The sequence below is a fragment of the Sander vitreus genome, chromosome 5 (genome assembly GCF_031162955.1).
Source record: "Sander vitreus isolate 19-12246 chromosome 5, sanVit1, whole genome shotgun sequence".
Lineage (NCBI taxonomy): Eukaryota > Metazoa > Chordata > Actinopteri > Perciformes > Percidae > Sander > Sander vitreus.
Genome location: NC_135859.1, coordinates 19,424,671 through 19,442,951, shown reverse-complemented (window position 1 = coordinate 19,442,951; position 18,281 = coordinate 19,424,671). Strand labels below are relative to the sequence as shown.

The window sequence follows — 18,281 nt, the reverse complement described above, 5'->3', positions numbered from 1 at the left end:
CATGAACACGAGGAGAGTAAATTAAATGTGTATTCTTAAATCGATGCGTGTGATCTACAAACAAATGTATCACATGCAGCGCGGGGGCAGCGGAGACAAAGGGACTCGTGTTAAAATCTAATTATTTTTGTGCGTCAAATCTACCTTCACCTGTTTCAACACATGCAAGAGAAATGATCATTCATTTTACTTACAAAGAGAGGCTGCACACTAATAACTGACAGAGTTACTGTATACAAATTAGGTCTCAGGAGACAAGTTGCCTTCTTAAGGAGATGGCTGCTAAAAAGTGAGTTATATGATTAAATTGGATCATTTCCATCAGTTAGGACTATGCAGCTTCCCTCTGTTTACCTAATGCTGTTCTCATAAACCAGCAACACACCACACCAGTATACAGCAGGTGCTGGTTTCTACTCTCCTCAGATACCAGGATCCCTGTGTAATGCAGGACAAGTACTTAGTATTTTAAACAGGGGGTAGGGGTAAAGGGGTCTAGTTGCCATTAAGATTCATGCAAACATTGACATGCATTTCAAAAACTAAAGTTATTTACATGGATTAAAAAGGAAAGAAAAACTGCAAATCAAAAAGAAAAGACTGCAACTCAGAACAGCAAAAAAAAACAACAACTTACAAATGCGTATATGCCTTTATAGATTGAAAGGGCAAAAAATGATTTTAAAAAGATGTCTTAGTGTTTTTAACAAATGCATCACAAAGTTACCTCTTTTTTTTTTTTAAATCAACCAACCTATTCACCCCCTTTTACAACCACCTCAAAATTAAGGTTATTGAGTTAAAAACAAGAAAAAAAGTAAAGTGCTAAAAATATAAAACAAATCAATTAATAAAAGTAACAAAAATAAAACCAAGAAAATATATCTATATTGCTGGGGAACTGTCCTAAATTCTCGTATCTTCGTCAGTAAACTATACACAAGAGACCTGGATCAAGTAGTGTATTAGTGGGCTGCAAGTCATAAGTAAGTACAATGATTCTCAACTACAGTAGGTTGGAGAGTCTGTCGGGTATGCTTGGAGATAAAAAATTAAAAAAAATCAATATTCATTCAAATGAATACAAAAACATAATCACCTTTAAAATGTAATTAAAGAAACTTCCAAATTAACGTAACTGGGACAAAGTCCAGCAGCTGACTGAACTTCTCACTCTCGTGATCACACTAGAGTTACAGTAGGCTTCTGAGTAATTAGTACTTTGGTTTGCCAAAACATTGATTAACCCTGATCCTTGTACTGTGATTAAATTAGACATCAAAGACCAACTGTCTGCCTCTTCTCTCCATCTTACGGAACCAAAAGCATGCCAGCTGTTTTTCTTTTTTTGCTCTCAGCGTGAAAGTGAGAAAAGGCAGGAGTTCACAGGTGTATGAGATTCATCCTTTGTGGCAGCATAAAAGAGGGCGTTTTCCAAAACCGTAACTGAAACAGGTGGGAGGCGACCATGGTGGAAAGTGACCAATGACGAATGATCACACTTCAATGAGCATCTTGTCATCACTATTTTTGAGTGAGTGAGTGAATACATGACATAATCACAGTAAGCCAGTAAATCAGTTCTATCATCAATTGGCAATTCAACTTTGCATGTCATGATGCCACAGAAGGATATTATTCTCTGTTCCAAAAGCTCAACAGGGGGCTCTTCATTTGCTCCAAAATCTTGTTTAATTCAGAGGGAGGACAACGATTTGTCATTGGACACCCACCAGGCCCACTACCAGATACTAAGGTCTAAACCTGTAGTTCGACAATACCTGACCTAGAAGAGTCCACAGACTTGACCTTGTTTCAGTTCAGAGGTTGAGTCGGCTTTAGGCATGGCGCTTGTCATTTCTTCTCTGTGATATTCGTGGATGGCTGTGAAGGTCTAGTATGCCCTGATCCAAGCTGGGTGGTCCTCGACTGTGTCCAGTGTCTGAGAGGCAGCGACCAGCATGACGTTGAGCGGTGATCCTGTGAGTGCTGCTGCTTTTCTATTCAGCCTGACAGTTGACTGATCTTGCTTGTTAGCCCAGGTGAGAAGCAGTCTGTAACAGCTCGAATGGAAAATGACACAATAGAAAACCAGCAGTACTCTGGTGGTGGATGTGAGTCATCTCATCCCACAGCTGTACAGCACTCTGATGTTCTTTCATTGTTCAGTCAATCTAATGTCTGCCAGTAGTTGGTGGTTGTGGACTCTAAGTAGTCGCTGTACATTCCAGTTTTAATGGGATCTGCAGGTCATCTATATGCATGTTGTGGTGCTTTGTAACTGTAGTTATCGGTGACGTCTTTTTTCTAGTCCTACAGTTCATCATTCCAGTCATCACAAATCAAAGCCATCTATCAAAAATAGTGATAAAGATATCTTCAATACATGGCTTTGGCTCGTTTTAATGTCACTCTTGCTTACAAAAGCAGAAGTAGGGGCCACAGTGCACAAAGGTGCCTCAAACACACCTGAAAGTATTTTTTTCATGTGGGACAGCTTCAGTGTTGCAGTTGTTTCACTGGCTTCTCCACCCAAACCGTTCACTGAGGAAGACTTTCCATTGCCACTGTATGTTGCAGTGTGATGCTGCAGTTAAAGTAAAGATCTCAGTCCAGAGGTTGTGGGTCTGCTATAGGCATAGTGTGCAGAACCTCGTCCAGTAACTGTAGAGCTCTGTGCAGGTGGATCTCGATCCAGCAGGGGGTCTCCTTGATGCTCTGGCGGGGGTAGTCGGGCCCCCAGCCCTTAACAAAACTCATCCTGAGAATACACAGCCTCCGGAGGTCGTCTACCCCGATACCGGCTGCTGCTGACAGACCTGAGAGGACAGGAGGAGAGGATGTCGCAATCAGGTCAGTTTGATGCTGCATATGTATGAATTGGAAAAACAATTAATTCAAACCGGAAGGAATATATTCAAGTAAATTATAGTGTGATTTCAAGCGACTCCTGATCATTCGAGCTGTAACTATTAGTTGATTATGTGATTAGTCGATAGATTGAAAATGTATTGGCAAATGACAGTGTTTCTGATAAATGTTCAATAGCTTACATACATTTTTTTTTAAAAAGGCAAAAATTCACTGGTTGCAGCCTCTAAAATGTAAATATTTGCTGCTTTTCTTAGATGACAGTAAAATGAATATCTTTTGAGTTTCGCACCGCAGCAATTAAGCGATCAATCAAGAAAATGACTGGCAGATTAATCGGTAATGAAAATAGTTGCAGTCCTACTATTAACCCATAAAAACAGTCTCTGTGAAAGTAACAACTTAGAGGAAAACACTAGATGCAACATTTTTAGAGCAATGAAGCCAATATTCATTGCTAATTAGGTGGCGCCGCTCTGCTGGCGACCCGGACTCGTGTGCTGCTGCTGCTGCTGCTGCCCTTTATGTTTTGTTTTTACTTGTCTTTAGAGGAACACTATGGCGTTATTTGCACAAGGACTATTACTGGTACGGATTGTTTTTTTATTTTTTTAACGTGTATTTATTGTCTGTAATGGCAGCTACTACTATGCACTACGCACTCTTGAGTCCATGACAAATTTCCCCTAGGGGACAATAAAGTATATTCTATTAGCAAATATTTATCATCTAATAGGAATCAATATTATATTTTATTTCTCTAATATCAACTATGCAAATTAGGTTCTCTGTTATTTTCATATGTAAGTACATACTGTAGTTCACACTTGCTGCTCATTTGCAGTAAACATTTACATCATACCACGCTGCCTTTACTTCCCACTGTCTGTATGTGTGAAAGTGCATCTGTTTGCAGTTACAGTATCTTACTAATAGCTGGAGCTATTCCTCCAACTGATCCAGGTCCAGGTATATTTCCGGCCACTGCTGCAGCTTGGGCTGCAGCTGCTGCTTGAGCTGTAGCAGCCTGCTGTTGCATCTGTCTGTGGCACTGACGGAGGTCAAACACCTGGCAGGAGAGAAGAGACTTTAAATGCTGTACATTCAGAAGCAATTAGCCCCCTGTAAAGGAGAACTGTAAATACCGCCACAGGCTATCAAGAGCCTAAGTAAGAGCTGTGTGAAGATATCCCCTAATGAGAGACACAAGTGGAAAAGATGGAAAACTGTGGCAGTATGGGGAACATTTTATGTAACATACACACAACTACTGTATAAAACCAATGTAAAGGTCAGAATGCCTGAGGAGACTGCATGCAAAGGGATGTTTAGAGCTTGCACTCAGCAGTTTCCAAAGAGGAAATATAACATTTTATGAAACGTCTTGATATATCTCTTTTTACAGTCCAGTGAACCATGTGCTTACCTTGATGTAAGCGCTGGGGTAGATTTTGTGAACAGCGTCTCCAGGGGCTCGGCCCGCCTCTCTGTCCAGGTAATAACTCTGAACAAACACTGCGTGGTCACTGAGGCAACGCACCCACACATCTCCTTCCCCTTTACACTCCAGCTGAACTCCTTTGCCAATGTGAAGCCTGGGAGAAAAGAAAGAGGACAGTAGGGGAATAAAGGAAACAGGGAAAGCATGTGAGTTATAATAGTGTCATGTGGAGTTTTCATTGTAAACAAACCCAATTTTTGTTTACATTCAATGATTTTCACCTAAAAACATTGTCTGTATCCTTAAGGCCCAGAAAAATATGCAGCATTTTAATGTTTCAGATCACAGTTGCGGGAAATGTTTTCACATTCTGTGCATTCTTGTGAACATGCTGGTAGAATAATAGATGCACATTTTGGGGGGGCTGCTTATGAAATGTTCTATAGTGCCACAAGTCATAACAAGAAAATCCACAGGCTATTTTTAAACAAAGAGGAAGGGATAAAAGGAACTAAATATAAAGAAGGTGTGGATGTGTTATCTTGGATCAACATGCACCTTTGAGCTTTCAACTCATGTGTTGATGGTACAGATACTGTGGTAAGGCTGTCAAGTCTCAAATATGTAGATATAGTACATACTAGGGGTGCACGATTCAGAAAAGGTCACGATTCGATTCAAAATCGATTTTCGATAATAAAAACGATTCACAGTATGTAAATGTAGTTACTTTTCCCATGTGATTACAGTAGACATTTATTTTTTTTACAAAAAATAATCGATTTTTGGAATTCTATGAATCCATTTTGAATCGGTAGAGCTTGAATCGCGATTCGAATATGAATCAGTTTTTTTGCACACCCCTAGTACATACTCCAACCAGAACATACAGATAAGGAAATGCATTTTTCCTTAATATTTTGGGATATTTATATCTGCATCAACGCACATTTAAAGATACCACCAAGTTTGTTTCTGGTTCAAATGTAAAAAAAACAAACAACAACCTATAATTCTTTCTCTACTTTAAAATGCTCTGTTATTTCAGGGAGTACATTAGCAGGACGTTTTTAAGTGTTTTGATCTTACTATTGAGGGTAATTGGGTCCCCTACCTTGCTCTCTCAATAGCCTCAGTGCGATGTACGTTGCTGAGCTGACCCAAACAGAACCGGTCTCCTCCTGAGGGGTCCACATAGCCGTCCACTGTCACGATGGGGCAAGAAGAGGGCACCTTAAACGTCTCCCCGACTTGAACGTCCATCTCAAAATAAGCAATGGAGCACCAGTAGTCAGGAGCTGAAAAAGAGAAGAGAACCTAAGGTCAATGGTTTTAAGTCATGAACGGAAAATGCTTCTGGTCAAGGTAATATCACACTTTTGCGACTTTTGTGCTCAAGGTATAATAATGACGACAACCAAGTAGGGATGTTAATGATTAACCGTTTACCGACACAGATTAATACAATTAACAAAATATATTATTGAAACAAAAATAAAGACGTTTTTGCATGATAAAAGAAAAATAGGTTATACAATCTATTTCTTAACTGCTAGTGCAAGGTTTGCACTAGCAAGTTGCGTTTTAAGCTCTTTTTGTCTGCTTAGTTCGTGGCTCTTTGCTGGATGGGTGACACATGCCACTATATCGATGCGGACTAACCAGTTAAATCGCAATTGTATTTGATAAACGACTAAAACCATTAATCAACAATGATATGTTTAATCAATTTGTTTAATTTAAATAATTTCATCACTAAAAACTACATTATTTTTGATTAGCTGTTTCAGCACTACATGCTAAATTTGCCATTATGACAATCAGAAGTTGTCACAGAGAAAATTAAACTGACCATATTAACACAGCTTTATATATATAATCTAGTCTGACATTTTTTGAGGCAGTTGAAATGGGCAACACTGCCTTTAGCAAGGATGAATGATAGCCAACAAGGGCAGTACTCTTTAAATAACCTGTGTGGGCAAAAATGTGCAAAGAAAGATCTGTTCACGCTAAAGATGCACCGATAGACCGGCCGGTGACCGGAATTGGCCGGTTTTCACGTGCTCGGCCATGACCGGCGACCGGCAGGTCAGTCTGACATATGCCGATTTCATGCCGGTCAACGCTACAATTAACTGACAACATAAGTTATACGAGTTACAGTTTTCAAGGACGCACGCGCACACAGACACGACAGCACAGTCTCTTTTTCCTTTCTCTCAACTTTTCTGCCGTGTGTCGCGCGTACCCGCTCGCGGTGTGAAGCGCGTGTCCGCGCTATTCTCGCACATGTAGGGAACCTCGTGAATTAACCTGCAACATGTCAGCTGTTTGGAAATTCTTCAGCGTGTGTGCAGAAGATAACAAGTTTGCAATATGCAACACCTGCATGGAAAAAGTAGGGCGTGGACGGACGACCCCAAAAACCAAAATCACATTTTTTTAGTTGGATATTGGATGTGAAAAGAAGGAAATGGTTGTAACATTGCACTTTAGATGTGTGTGAATTTCCCACACCAGGAGTAATTTATATAGTTCTATTTTATAGTGATCCATTATCACTGATGAAAAAATGTTCTATGTTCTGTGCAAAATGTTCTATTAAAGAAAAGATAGAAAATAAATATTTGTGTGTGCTGTAAAGAGGTTAGAAAAAATGAAATCGGAATCGGCTAAAATCGGTATCGGCTGGCCTAACTCAAAGAAAATTGTAATCGGCCTAGAAAATTGTAATCGGTGCATATCTAGTTCACGCAGTTGTCTAATATATACCACACTTAAAGATTCTGTCCAGGGTTTATATACTTTTGAATTGTGTGTTCTCACCTGGATGATTAGATATAGGAGGCTGAAAGGCGAGCTCATTATGCACTGGCCCTGAGAGAAACAGAGAGCAATGGAAGCGATCACCCACTTTGCAAAAAACTAATTCAAGTATGCAATTTTGTCTGTGTATTACCTTACAGCTAGCTGTAAGTCAATGACAGGGTGTACTTACAGTAGTGTGTCGGATGTGGCATTGGAGGGTGGTGCTGTAGATGGCCGTTGGTGTGGTGGGGTATGTTGGGGGTGAAGCTGCTATTCCTAGACCATGTTGAGCTGGCACCTGAGGAGAAAAGGAGAACATAAGTCAGAGATCCACAGATGGACCGATAAAGAGCACAAACTCACAAATGTACTGCGGTTGTAACAATTCATTAAACAGATCCAGAAAATGCCTTAAATATGAATGATTTCTAGTGAACAAATAAAAAAATATATCAAAAAAATATATAAAAAATAATCTTTTTGAAGTTCAAATTTTAAAATGAGACAATAATGTCTAACTGTCAATTACAGACACAATTTTGCATGTACAATATGTGTCTATGTTTGTTTGTCCTGTATCCCTGTATATTTTACAACTGTATCTTACTGCCTGATCCAGCAGCAATGGCAGGGAAGGATGATGTTGAGGCAGAGGTGGAGGCCTCAGCAGATGGGAGCAGGTTTGGGGTCGCAAACGGTTCAGAGGGGGCTGGCCGGCCGGCAGATGGGGGGTGTTGGATGGTCTGGATGGAGTGCCCTCCCTCAATTGAGGGCAGACTCTGAGGTCCATCAAAATCATACTCATCCTTAACCATCTGTGCAGAGCTAGGCCCAGAACTGGTCAGTGTCAGTCCTGATAAGTCTGTAAACCAAGGAAAAGCATGAAGAGGTGAAACAGGTTATTGACAGTGCCACCTTCTTATCTGCATTGCTAAAAAATAGTCCCTTGTAATACAGACAGTGGGTTAGATAAGGCTAACTAAAAAACGGGATAAACTAAACAGGCACATGCACAGTGAAATGTCACTTAGACCTCAAGAAAAGTCACAATAGTTGAATGATTGTAAGTAAAGTTACTGGACCACACCAGTAGTTCTCCATGTTTTAGCCCTTAAAGTAACTGTGTTGCTGACAATTGCTAAAACCCAGTGTTTACATCAATTTCCTCCTTTAAACAGCAGCTTTTGGTGTCAGTTCAGTTTAGTACGCTTTAAGAGAGAACTGAAACCTTGGCACTAAATTTCTTACTGTTATGTAAAGATTCAATGGGTTCTACTGAACCCCATATACATTTTAAAAACACTAACTGAAAACCTCATGTTACTCACCTATGCCAGGTGACACCACTCTCTCATAGTGATAAGGGTTGACACACACATTATCACACTTGAGGTCAAAGGCAAACTGGCAGTATTTGACGTGCTTCAGTTCATTCTTATGCAGGTCAGGCCACCGCCACAGCCGGGCGTAGATTACATGAGGGAACCCTTTACGTCCAGCCACCTGGGAACAACAACAACAACATAGGAGAAAGAATACCGGAAAACAGAGTTAATTCATTTGGAAACTCGCTGTCCTTATAGCTGAGGTCAAACGCAGCTTGTTTTCCAAAGGTGTAGCGAACATTATGCTGAATAACGGACTGCCATGGGTTTTATTTTAATTCATGAAACAAACAAATTGTAATGCGGCTAAATGGTATTTGATGTTTTTGTTAAAATGTTACTTCAGTGATAAGCAATTGAATCGGACGCCTTGATAGTTTATTGTAGATGAAAATGACTTGAAAGAAACTTCCAAACATCAAAAGGTTTATCATTCTTCCAAAGCTTGTCAAAACTAATCAACACCACTGTGTTGCCTACCTGCAGCCGTCCATCCAGTGTCCTCTGAATGGTCACACACTTGCTGGGATGGGCCCCATTGGTGGTGATAGCTGTGATGAGGGAGTCAAGCTCGTCTTTTTTCTCCTTTAGCTTTTTCACCAGGCTCTCGATGGCCCGCTTGGCAAACGTCTCGCTCTCACCACCCTGTCTGTGACACATCAGGCTGTGCACAATGCTCAGACATGCATCATTGCTGGTAGGTGTATTGGTGATGGACATCTTGACTTCTGTGTCTGACTGCAATTTCTGACAATATATATATATATATGTTGTTGACACAGTTTCACTTAACCAGGAAGCCGGAGCAGAGACAATCTTCACAGCAATACAGCTGTAGTTGAGGCAGTTGTGTGACCACACAAACCTCTCAGCATCAGGAGGAAAGGTGACAAGGTCTGAAAAAGAGGACAACATGCAAGTTGATCAAACTGTTTTAGAGAGGTGTTCATTCAACTTTTTGGTGGTTTAGGAGACTGTAGTTTGTGGTGCTGTTGAGTTATATAGTGTTTTACAAGGTCATTCTATTCGGTCAACCTCAATGAATATACTGTATTAGACAATCATTAAAGGTCCCATATGATGCTAATTTTCAGGTTCATACTTATACTTCTGTGTTTCTACTAGAACATTTACATGCTTTAATGTTCTAAAAACACATTTTTCTCATACTGTCTGAATATACCTGTATATTCCTGTCTGAAAAGCTCCGTTTTAGTGCCTCTCTTTAAACTCCAACTTCCTTTAGCTCTGATTGGTCAACGTTTCCAGGCCTTCCGCATCATTGTAGGCGTCGAATGACTTTAATGGCACTGTAGCGGCACTTTATATTTATACATAGTATAGCTGTGACATCAGAACTCCACAAAGGTCCTGATGGCTCGTTTAAATGGACCGTTTCTGAATACAGGCTGCATGCATTTCTCTGTGGATTGAGCATTTTGATACTTTCACAGTATTTATATAACGTTAGCACCTCGACCTGCTTTATAATAAGAAAATACATGGAAATCTCACTTTAAACAAAAACTGAACATTATAACTTACATATCTGATTGCATGGATTTAGGTATTTATTGCAGGGCTGTTGTTAGAGCTGCAAAGATTAAATTGATTGACAACTATTAAATTAATCGGCAACTATTTTGATAAATCGTTTTGAGCCATTTCATGTAAAGATTCTCTTAATGCAGCTTCTTAAGTGTGAATATTTCCTGGTTTCTTTAATCCCTTTATTTTTTTGTTGTGGACAAAACAAGACATTTGAGGACGTCATGCTGGGCTTTGGGAAACACTGATCGAGATTTTACACAATTTTCTGACATTTTATAGACCAAACAACTAATCGAGAAAATTATTGACAGATTAATCGAATATGAAAATAATCCGTTGGTTGCAGCCCTAGCTAGCTGTTGTATTAGATTACATTAGTTATAGCTAGGTCACCTAGCTAGCTAGCTAGCTAGCTGTAAACTGGCAACTAAGCGTAGAACTGACCAAGTAAGTAAGTATGTAAAAATAGGCTGTAACGTTAACGTTACCTCTGTGTTATTTTCTTCTTTTGATGATGTCAGTTACTGTCATGTTGCTATTGTGCTGTAATGTTGAGCAAATCCGAATGACAGATTAGCTTTCTAGCGAAAACCGACAAACGCACAATAATTCTGTTAGGATGTGGGTGGCAGACAAGAGGCATGAACCAGAAACTATAACGTACCGTTTTAACGAAGTTTTAGCAGTATACTGATAACGCTAGCTCGCCAACAACATAATAACAAGACGAAGCAGCATTTTTACATATGCGTTTCAATTTAGAAAAACCCGGAACTGTTTATTCTACGATACAAATAGTGTTAAAATTGTACTCGCTTGCCTTGTCTAGCGGCGCCACTCTGGCTGCCGTCAGCCCGGGGAAGTTATAGCATAGGGACAAAACTAGCCGGAAGTAAACAGTTCTAGTCTTCAAAATAAAGGTAACACTTCTTAGAAACAAAAGGGCAAAACCCTTATTTAGTGTAGGCCTATTAGGTATGTAAAAGTTGATTGTTGACAAATATTGTGCTGTGTAAAACAATAGAGGGGCTATTAAGATTATCTGATACCAACAGCAAAGTTATGAAAGTCATTTTTAAATCAGATTTGACATTGACTTATAGTTACTCTGATATACCTAATTGTGTTACTCACATTTTAAGCGGATCTCCCTGCCACTAATATTTATTGTGAAATGTATTTACTGCTCCATCAGGTGCTGTGAGCTGCGTATGTGGATTACTTGCTCAGGTATGGTTTTACCCTGAAGAGCCTAACCGGAAATATCCGGGTTTTTTTTAATATCTTGACATCGGATTGGCTAGCTACCTGCTAGTAAAAACATCAGCTAGCACCAATGCATCCATGGCTAGCACCGATGATTGTTGATAAAGCAAACTAGCTAACGTAGCATGCTACTATAAGGCTAGCAGGCGTGTTTGTTTATTATGCCGCAGCACAAACATTTGTTGGCCACTTAGTTCGATATGTAGCGACTAAATAATGTATGCTGTGAAAAACATTAGTTCATAATTGAGCGCTATGTAGTTTATACATTGAAACGAATTAAAACTATGTAAACAGCTAGCGTTAGCACTTTGCACTACCTGGAGTTAGCTTGTGTGGCAGCTAGCAGGAGAGCCCTGCCTCTGTCCCAAATTACCGTGCCGACGGGGCCAGCGGTGGGGTGTGCAGATCCTGTATACCTCCTGGATTATTCTCATAAAACTCACCGCCTGTTTACAAAAACATGGTGAATTGCATCCCTTGTCCGCAAGCCATAGATTTCCATTCTCAAAACTAGAGCGCAGATCAAGTCAAATCTCAGATTTCGTGTCAAGCCCCGACCCACTCACGCACTTCTCATTCTAGTTCCTTAAAGGCGCGGTGCGCATGCGTAACATGAGTGGTCATGGATTATTAGGGCCCGAGCACCGACATCGTCGTGGCCGAAGGTCCTATTGCTAATGTTCTTTCTTTCTTTCCTTATTTCTTTCTTTCTTTTTCTTTTTATTCTATGCGTTTGAACACAATTTTGAGGTGCTTGGGCTACTCGAAAATGTAAGAAAATTGGTATGCCTAACGAGCTCCTCCTAGATATTTAATCCGATTAGCTTCAAAATTGGTGATTAGAATCAAAAGACTTTGGCAAAGCTAAATTGCGAAGCTTTTTAGTGCACGGCAAACATTGTGGGCGGGACATGGCATTGATTTTTCATGCTTCCCGTGAAACAGAAGGGGACAGTAACTATTAATATTGTCCAATTTGCTCCAAACTGCTCAGATTGTATAAAGTACCTGGCCTGAAGACATCTACATGTCAATATTGAGATATTATCATAGCGCCCCCCTAATGGCAATAGGAAGTTGTTACACTTTGATGTTTCCTCTACCTAATGGGTTTACCAGATCCACCCATGGATGATCCACCTCAAATGTGTTGAGGAAAGCCTTTAGACCTTGATGATGCTTAGTTTAGAACAATGTGATTTTTTTGTCCAAGAGCGCGCCGTGGCGGCACGGCGAACGTCGATGTTACATCATGAAACAAAAAGTTGTTGTAACTTGAACATCTATTGTCTGATCTGGCCCAAATCTCTCAAACGTGATGTTAGTCCAGGCCTGAAGAGAATCACATGGGTCCCAGGCTTGATTATGGTAAATTGTCTCAATAGCGCCCCCTACAACATTTCAAAGAAGTAGCCCCTGCACTGTGTTTCACCTAGACATATGAGATTTGGTATCATGTCGCCTCTTGGAGCCATACCCTTAACCTGTCAGAATATCAGCTATATTAATCTTAATCTTAATGTGCAAATTATGGACACTTTTGACCTTTTTTTAGGGGTTATACTCTAATGAATTTCTCCTACAGATTTGACTTGACTGACCTCAAAATTTGTCAGTATAATCGAAAGACCTTGGCGGAGCATAATTGCGAAGCTTTGTCGTTATTATCATACCGATTTTGATGTTTCCTAAAAAACAGGAAGTTACAGTCCTTATGATTTGATGTCCTCTTCCTATCTGTTTTACCAGATCCACCTCAAAAGTGTTCAGGAAAGCCTTAAGACCTTGACTTTAGGGCTGGACTAACATCATGTATTAAAGATTTGTGTTAGATCTGACAATGTATGTTCAAGTTACAACAATATTTTGTTTCATGATGTAACATCGAAGTTCGCTGTGCCGGCATGGCGACACCCTTCGTCAAAAAAAATCACAATCTTTAAATTGACACAAAATCATAAACTAAAAATGAATAGTAAGAATGTAGACACTGATAGAATACTTTTTTAACATACACAACACAACACAATACAGGGTATTACATCAAAACAGACTGGGATGTCCAGCAGACATTTTCAGAAAAAGCTTAACTTACTCTCATACATTGTGGAGTTTGTTCTGTATGTCTGAATGATAAATGGTGCTAATCAAAAATGTATCTAAAAAAAAAAAAAAGAAAAAAAGAAAAAGCTTAACTTGAACATCATAATAAAATAGACATGCATTTTGCTCTCAACCTCATCCAAATTATAATTTTTGTGTTCGCGTGGGTGCTCTAGTTTCCACCCACCATCAAAACCATGTATGTTAGTATATGATGGGTTAGTGCAGAGGATACATTTAATTTCAGTCTATGTAAGTGCTGAGAAATGTCAATAATTATTGAATGCATGCCCTACACCACTGACTCCTTGGCTTTTGGAATGTTGTGTGTCTTAAGTGGACTGCCTCTTGTTACAAGCCTAAGCCAAGTTTGCAACAGCTTCATGACTCCATACCATACAGACAATAAAAAAAATTCAAAACAATATGGCCTTCAAAAAACTCTTGAAAGACTAACTTTTTGGAGATACTATACACCCAACATTTATGGCATGTTAATGTTGACTGGTGTTTTGCAGTAATTTCTCCAATATAATACTCATTTTTTGCACGTCCATATGGTATTATTGTTTTAACCTTGAGGTAGTTTTAAATCCATGTAAAACTGGAATGAATGGCTCTACTTTTTGGGAATCGCCATACAAATTGAATTTCACTCATTTTTAGCTCCTAGCATGGATAACAAATAAGTCATAGGAAGCTAATAATTTATTTAGCTTGAACTGATCATAAAGCGTAATGCATCTGTTGTCCTCATGACTGCCATTCATCCTGCATTAGATGCAGTGGATGTAATTTTGCAGTTGTTTGTCTGACAGTAACCATAGCTGTCATTAGCACAATCTGAATATCACATGACAAAACTAGAATTACACTTTAAATGTGAAGTTTGTCTCATTTCTCACATTGCTGACAGAAAATTATGGCACATGCTTAGGAACATACAGGACAATGATTACAACACCAAATGCTTAGGAACACACAGGACAAAAATATTCAAAGCCTAACAGCACAAAGTTAGACGCTGTGGTTGGTTGAAGCTGATTTTCTTCAGGGTCTCCACAATGATGATGCTGAGGTTGATCAGACCGTTATACATCCCTGTGACAACAACCATCCCTCAGAGGCAAGACCCACGGCTGCTCTGTGTGTGTGTCTGTGTGTGTGTGTGTGTGTTAATGAGTGTTACACTGTACATCCATCAACAGAGTCAGAAACATAAATACAAATGGACAGGCAAGAGAGGAGCTTAAGGGATGTGATCTGACTGTCTCTCAGTCAGACTCTGCTGAGGGGAAAAAAACATACAGGATAAAGTGACAGCAGCTTTCCAACTCAGCACACTGGAACACTTGTTTATAATCACATCGCTTCTTCACCTCCACATTTTTTTTATTTCCTCTAAATTCTCAAGCCCTCTAATCTAAAAATGAAAATATTGAGATTTGATGTATTTGTAGATTTTTTGCCCCTTAATTACTGTTGCAATGCTTATCAAGGTTTCCGTTCTCGCACAGCACATACACAGTTTAGCCTACACTGATAATGCAGGCAGATTTGTAGTTTTTTAGTGTCTTCGTTCTTTTTAAAACAATGAGTCCTTGATTTCATAAGGAGGTAGACAAATGTAGGCTTCTCATTTCTAGCCGGCGACTGTTGATTTTTGTTAGCTCAAATGAAAACTTGCTGGCAGCTGTATCTAGCTAAAATTGGTGGCTATCTCATGATAGCTTCATAAGTTGGTGAAAACACAGTGTCTGGCTGACTTTTTAATGTTTCAAGCTGACTTCGTTTTAAAATAAAAAAACAACAACTGTAAACTGTGTGTGACATAGATGGCTTTTCACAAAATCTTCCACAGACTAATCAATAACAATAATCATCTAACGATCTATCAGGTCAACATTTCACTTTGTCACAACACTTTGGTTTATGAGCAAATACTTGCCAACTAATGACATTCCTACCATCCTCGGCTGTAGTTTGTATTTAGGGCTAATTAGCAAATGTTAGCATGTTAACACACTAAGCATTGCTGTAGACCCAGTAGTCTTGTTAAACAGTATGTTTCACTTTTTACGTTACCAGAGAAAAGGCTGTTTAGGATTAAGACATGTTTGATTAACATATGGCTACTTTAGGTAATGTTTCCTTCCATCTACTCATCCAAAAGCTTTCTTCACACCTGCTCCTTCTACTTTCCTCTCCACTTTTGAACCCCTTCCTCTGAAGCCTGAGCACATCACATGAGTGGGGGTTGTCTTAAATCTAAAAATGTTCCACTTCAGTGGGATTCAGGAAATTGTCTTCCCTGCGGGGAAGTTAATGCAGATGGAGGGATGGATATATGGAAACATGGAGAGATGGATGGAGGAGTAAAATTGGTGGAAGGATTTAGAGAAGAGGTATTTGGAGGATGGATGGATTGGTGGTGAGCATCAGAGAGTGGAGGGAGGGAGGGAGGGATGGAAAAAGGAGGAGAGAGGTGTGCGAGAGGAGATGGCTGAGCTGTCTGTTTGAAGATAAATCAGAGAGGCAGTGTATTGAGGAGGTCTGTAACCATAAACACACACACACACACACACACACACACACACACACACACACACATACACACACACAAACAAACAGATGTGTGTGCGCACTCACGCTTGAACTCACACACATGCAAACACACACAAACACAAATACACTCACTTACTGGACTTGCGCACACTCTGGCCCACGGCGAGGTGGTAAAAGGCTACGGCTGATTGGGTGCTGCAGGCTTATTTTGCCTCGAGTGGCAGAGCAATGCATGTTGGGATTTTTGGATACAAATGCAGTCATCCATGCAGGCATGAGGTAGGTCACCCTCTTCTCTCTGTCTCACTCATCCCTCTTTTTTTAACATCTCCCACTTAGTCTTTCCTTCCATACATTTCTAATTTCTTCTCTTCCACTTTTGTCTTTCTTTTCCTATCCTATACCTTCCACACATTTCCCTACAGGGTCCACTAATACATCTCCAAATCTGCCCTTCCCTCTGTTCCTATCAATCCATCTTTCATACAGACAGTGTATTCTCTCTGGGTATTAACAGTTAGCTCTCGGTTGTCCTCTCTTTCTCCCTCTCTTTTGTCTGGCTCAATTAATTTCCATCTGTCGCCCATCTCTCTCTTTATCTTTTTCTAGCTTTACTCTCCCTCCATCTTTTTCCTGCCTGCAGCCACACACACACATGCACACACACACACACACACACACACACACACACACACACACACACACACACACACACACACACACACACGCACGCACGATACGCACACACACGCGCTGTGCTTGATGTCTCAGACAGTTCTAATCCTTCTAAATGGCCACCACATGCCTCCCCTCATCAGCCCAGGGCTAGGCACACGCACACATAAACCATACACACTCATGCTCGTACATGAACACACAAACACACACACAGACACACGCTTGCAAATACGCATAGTTACAAATGAGATGCTTCCATTTATGTTCAGAGTTGTTTTTTGATGCTTCTGTGTCAAAGATTTTATGCTTCCAAACATTAAAACTAGTAGCTGACCATGCTTACAAGGAGCATGCATCCTCACCAAGTGAAGTTTTTAATACTAGAATATATATATATTTTTTTAATCTCACAAAAATAGTAGGAAAGATGACTAAATTGTGGCATTTAGATAGTACCATAGTGTCATGGAGTTGCATTGAAATAAAACAAATGCTGTAATCAAAGCACTATGCTTGTGAAGGTCACCTTACTATAATTTCTCAATGCACCGATATTTGTTGTTATTTAGACATTTTTACTATATTTAGTATTATATTTATTTTTGTTTTGTAGTAATAAAAATATACTCTGTGGTCAGGTTGACTATGTCTTCTGTTACCTAAACATTGCACGCATCCTCAGAAATGAATGCTTGCAAGATGCAATGACGTAAGCTCATGACCAGTGTACATCAGGATAAGAACGAAGGTCAGCAGCAGCAAAATCTGAACAAACAACAACAGCAGAAGCATTTGAAGAGAAACTGCTGCACGATGGTGCTACTGCTGATTTATCTGCCACGATATCAACATTAACTATTGACCTTATACGTTGTAATCCTCCAGGTATGGGAACAATGGTGATTGTATCGCAGCTGCTATATGCATCCACACTGGTAAAAAGCAAGTATTAGACGCCAAGTCATTACGCACCAATTTTCAGGGACTGTATCATTTTTCTACAAACAAAAATTGGTATTTGAAAGATGTCATAATCACATACACATTTTACACAAAGTAGCTTTAAAGATCAGAGGATCAACTTAAAACCACACAAATCCAAGTGTCAATTTGCACCCAAACTTTCCTAGAGGGAGCATCCTCACTGGAAATGCAACTCTGAAAGAGGTAGTGAATCTCACCTCATCTGCTATAAAATGGATTACCTGCATGTGGTTTGAAGCCCTCTGGAGTTCATTCAGGACTGTAACAGTCTCTGAGAGCTTTGTGCCTGGACAACGATGTGTGTGTGTTGGCTTGAACATTTGTGTTGGTTTGGATATTTCACATATCCATTTTGTGTCTGTGAGTGTATGTTTTTATATCTATGTGGCTTTGACTGTGTGTGAGTAAGCTCTTTTTTCCCAGTGGAACATGACAAGCATCATTACAGTGTTGCTCAGAGTCAACATGGAATAAATACAAACAGATAGATGTGTTTTCTCTGTTTCGCTCTATTAAACATGCACTCATGCATACATGCACACATGCACGCACGCACACACACACACACACGCGCGCGCACACACACACACACACACACACACACACACACACACACACACACA

General features: G+C 39.8%; 1 protein-coding gene across 6 annotated transcripts; it reads right to left on the bottom strand.

The window, feature by feature from the left end:
• Positions 1-633: 633 nt before the first annotated feature.
• LOC144518310 (mothers against decapentaplegic homolog 4-like) lies at positions 634-11,918 on the bottom strand. 6 transcript variants are annotated; one of them, XM_078250887.1, is made up of 10 exons: positions 11,646-11,918; positions 8,989-9,404; positions 8,452-8,626; positions 7,731-7,985; positions 7,314-7,421; positions 7,142-7,192; positions 5,427-5,610; positions 4,298-4,466; positions 3,802-3,940; positions 634-2,819 (listed from the first exon to the last, which is right to left on the bottom strand). In XM_078250887.1, exons 2-10 carry the CDS (start codon positions 9,226-9,228, stop codon positions 2,608-2,610), a joined length of 1,533 nt encoding a protein of 510 aa, XP_078107013.1. In that variant the 5' UTR covers positions 9,229-9,404; positions 11,646-11,918; the 3' UTR covers positions 634-2,607. The 6 variants fall into 6 exon arrangements, with proteins under 6 accessions (XP_078107013.1, XP_078107014.1, XP_078107016.1 ...); XM_078250888.1 differs by having other exon boundaries at positions 11,772-11,918; XM_078250890.1 differs by lacking the exon at positions 11,646-11,918 and adding an exon at positions 10,880-10,928.
• Between the last annotated feature and the right edge of the window lie 6,363 nt (positions 11,919-18,281).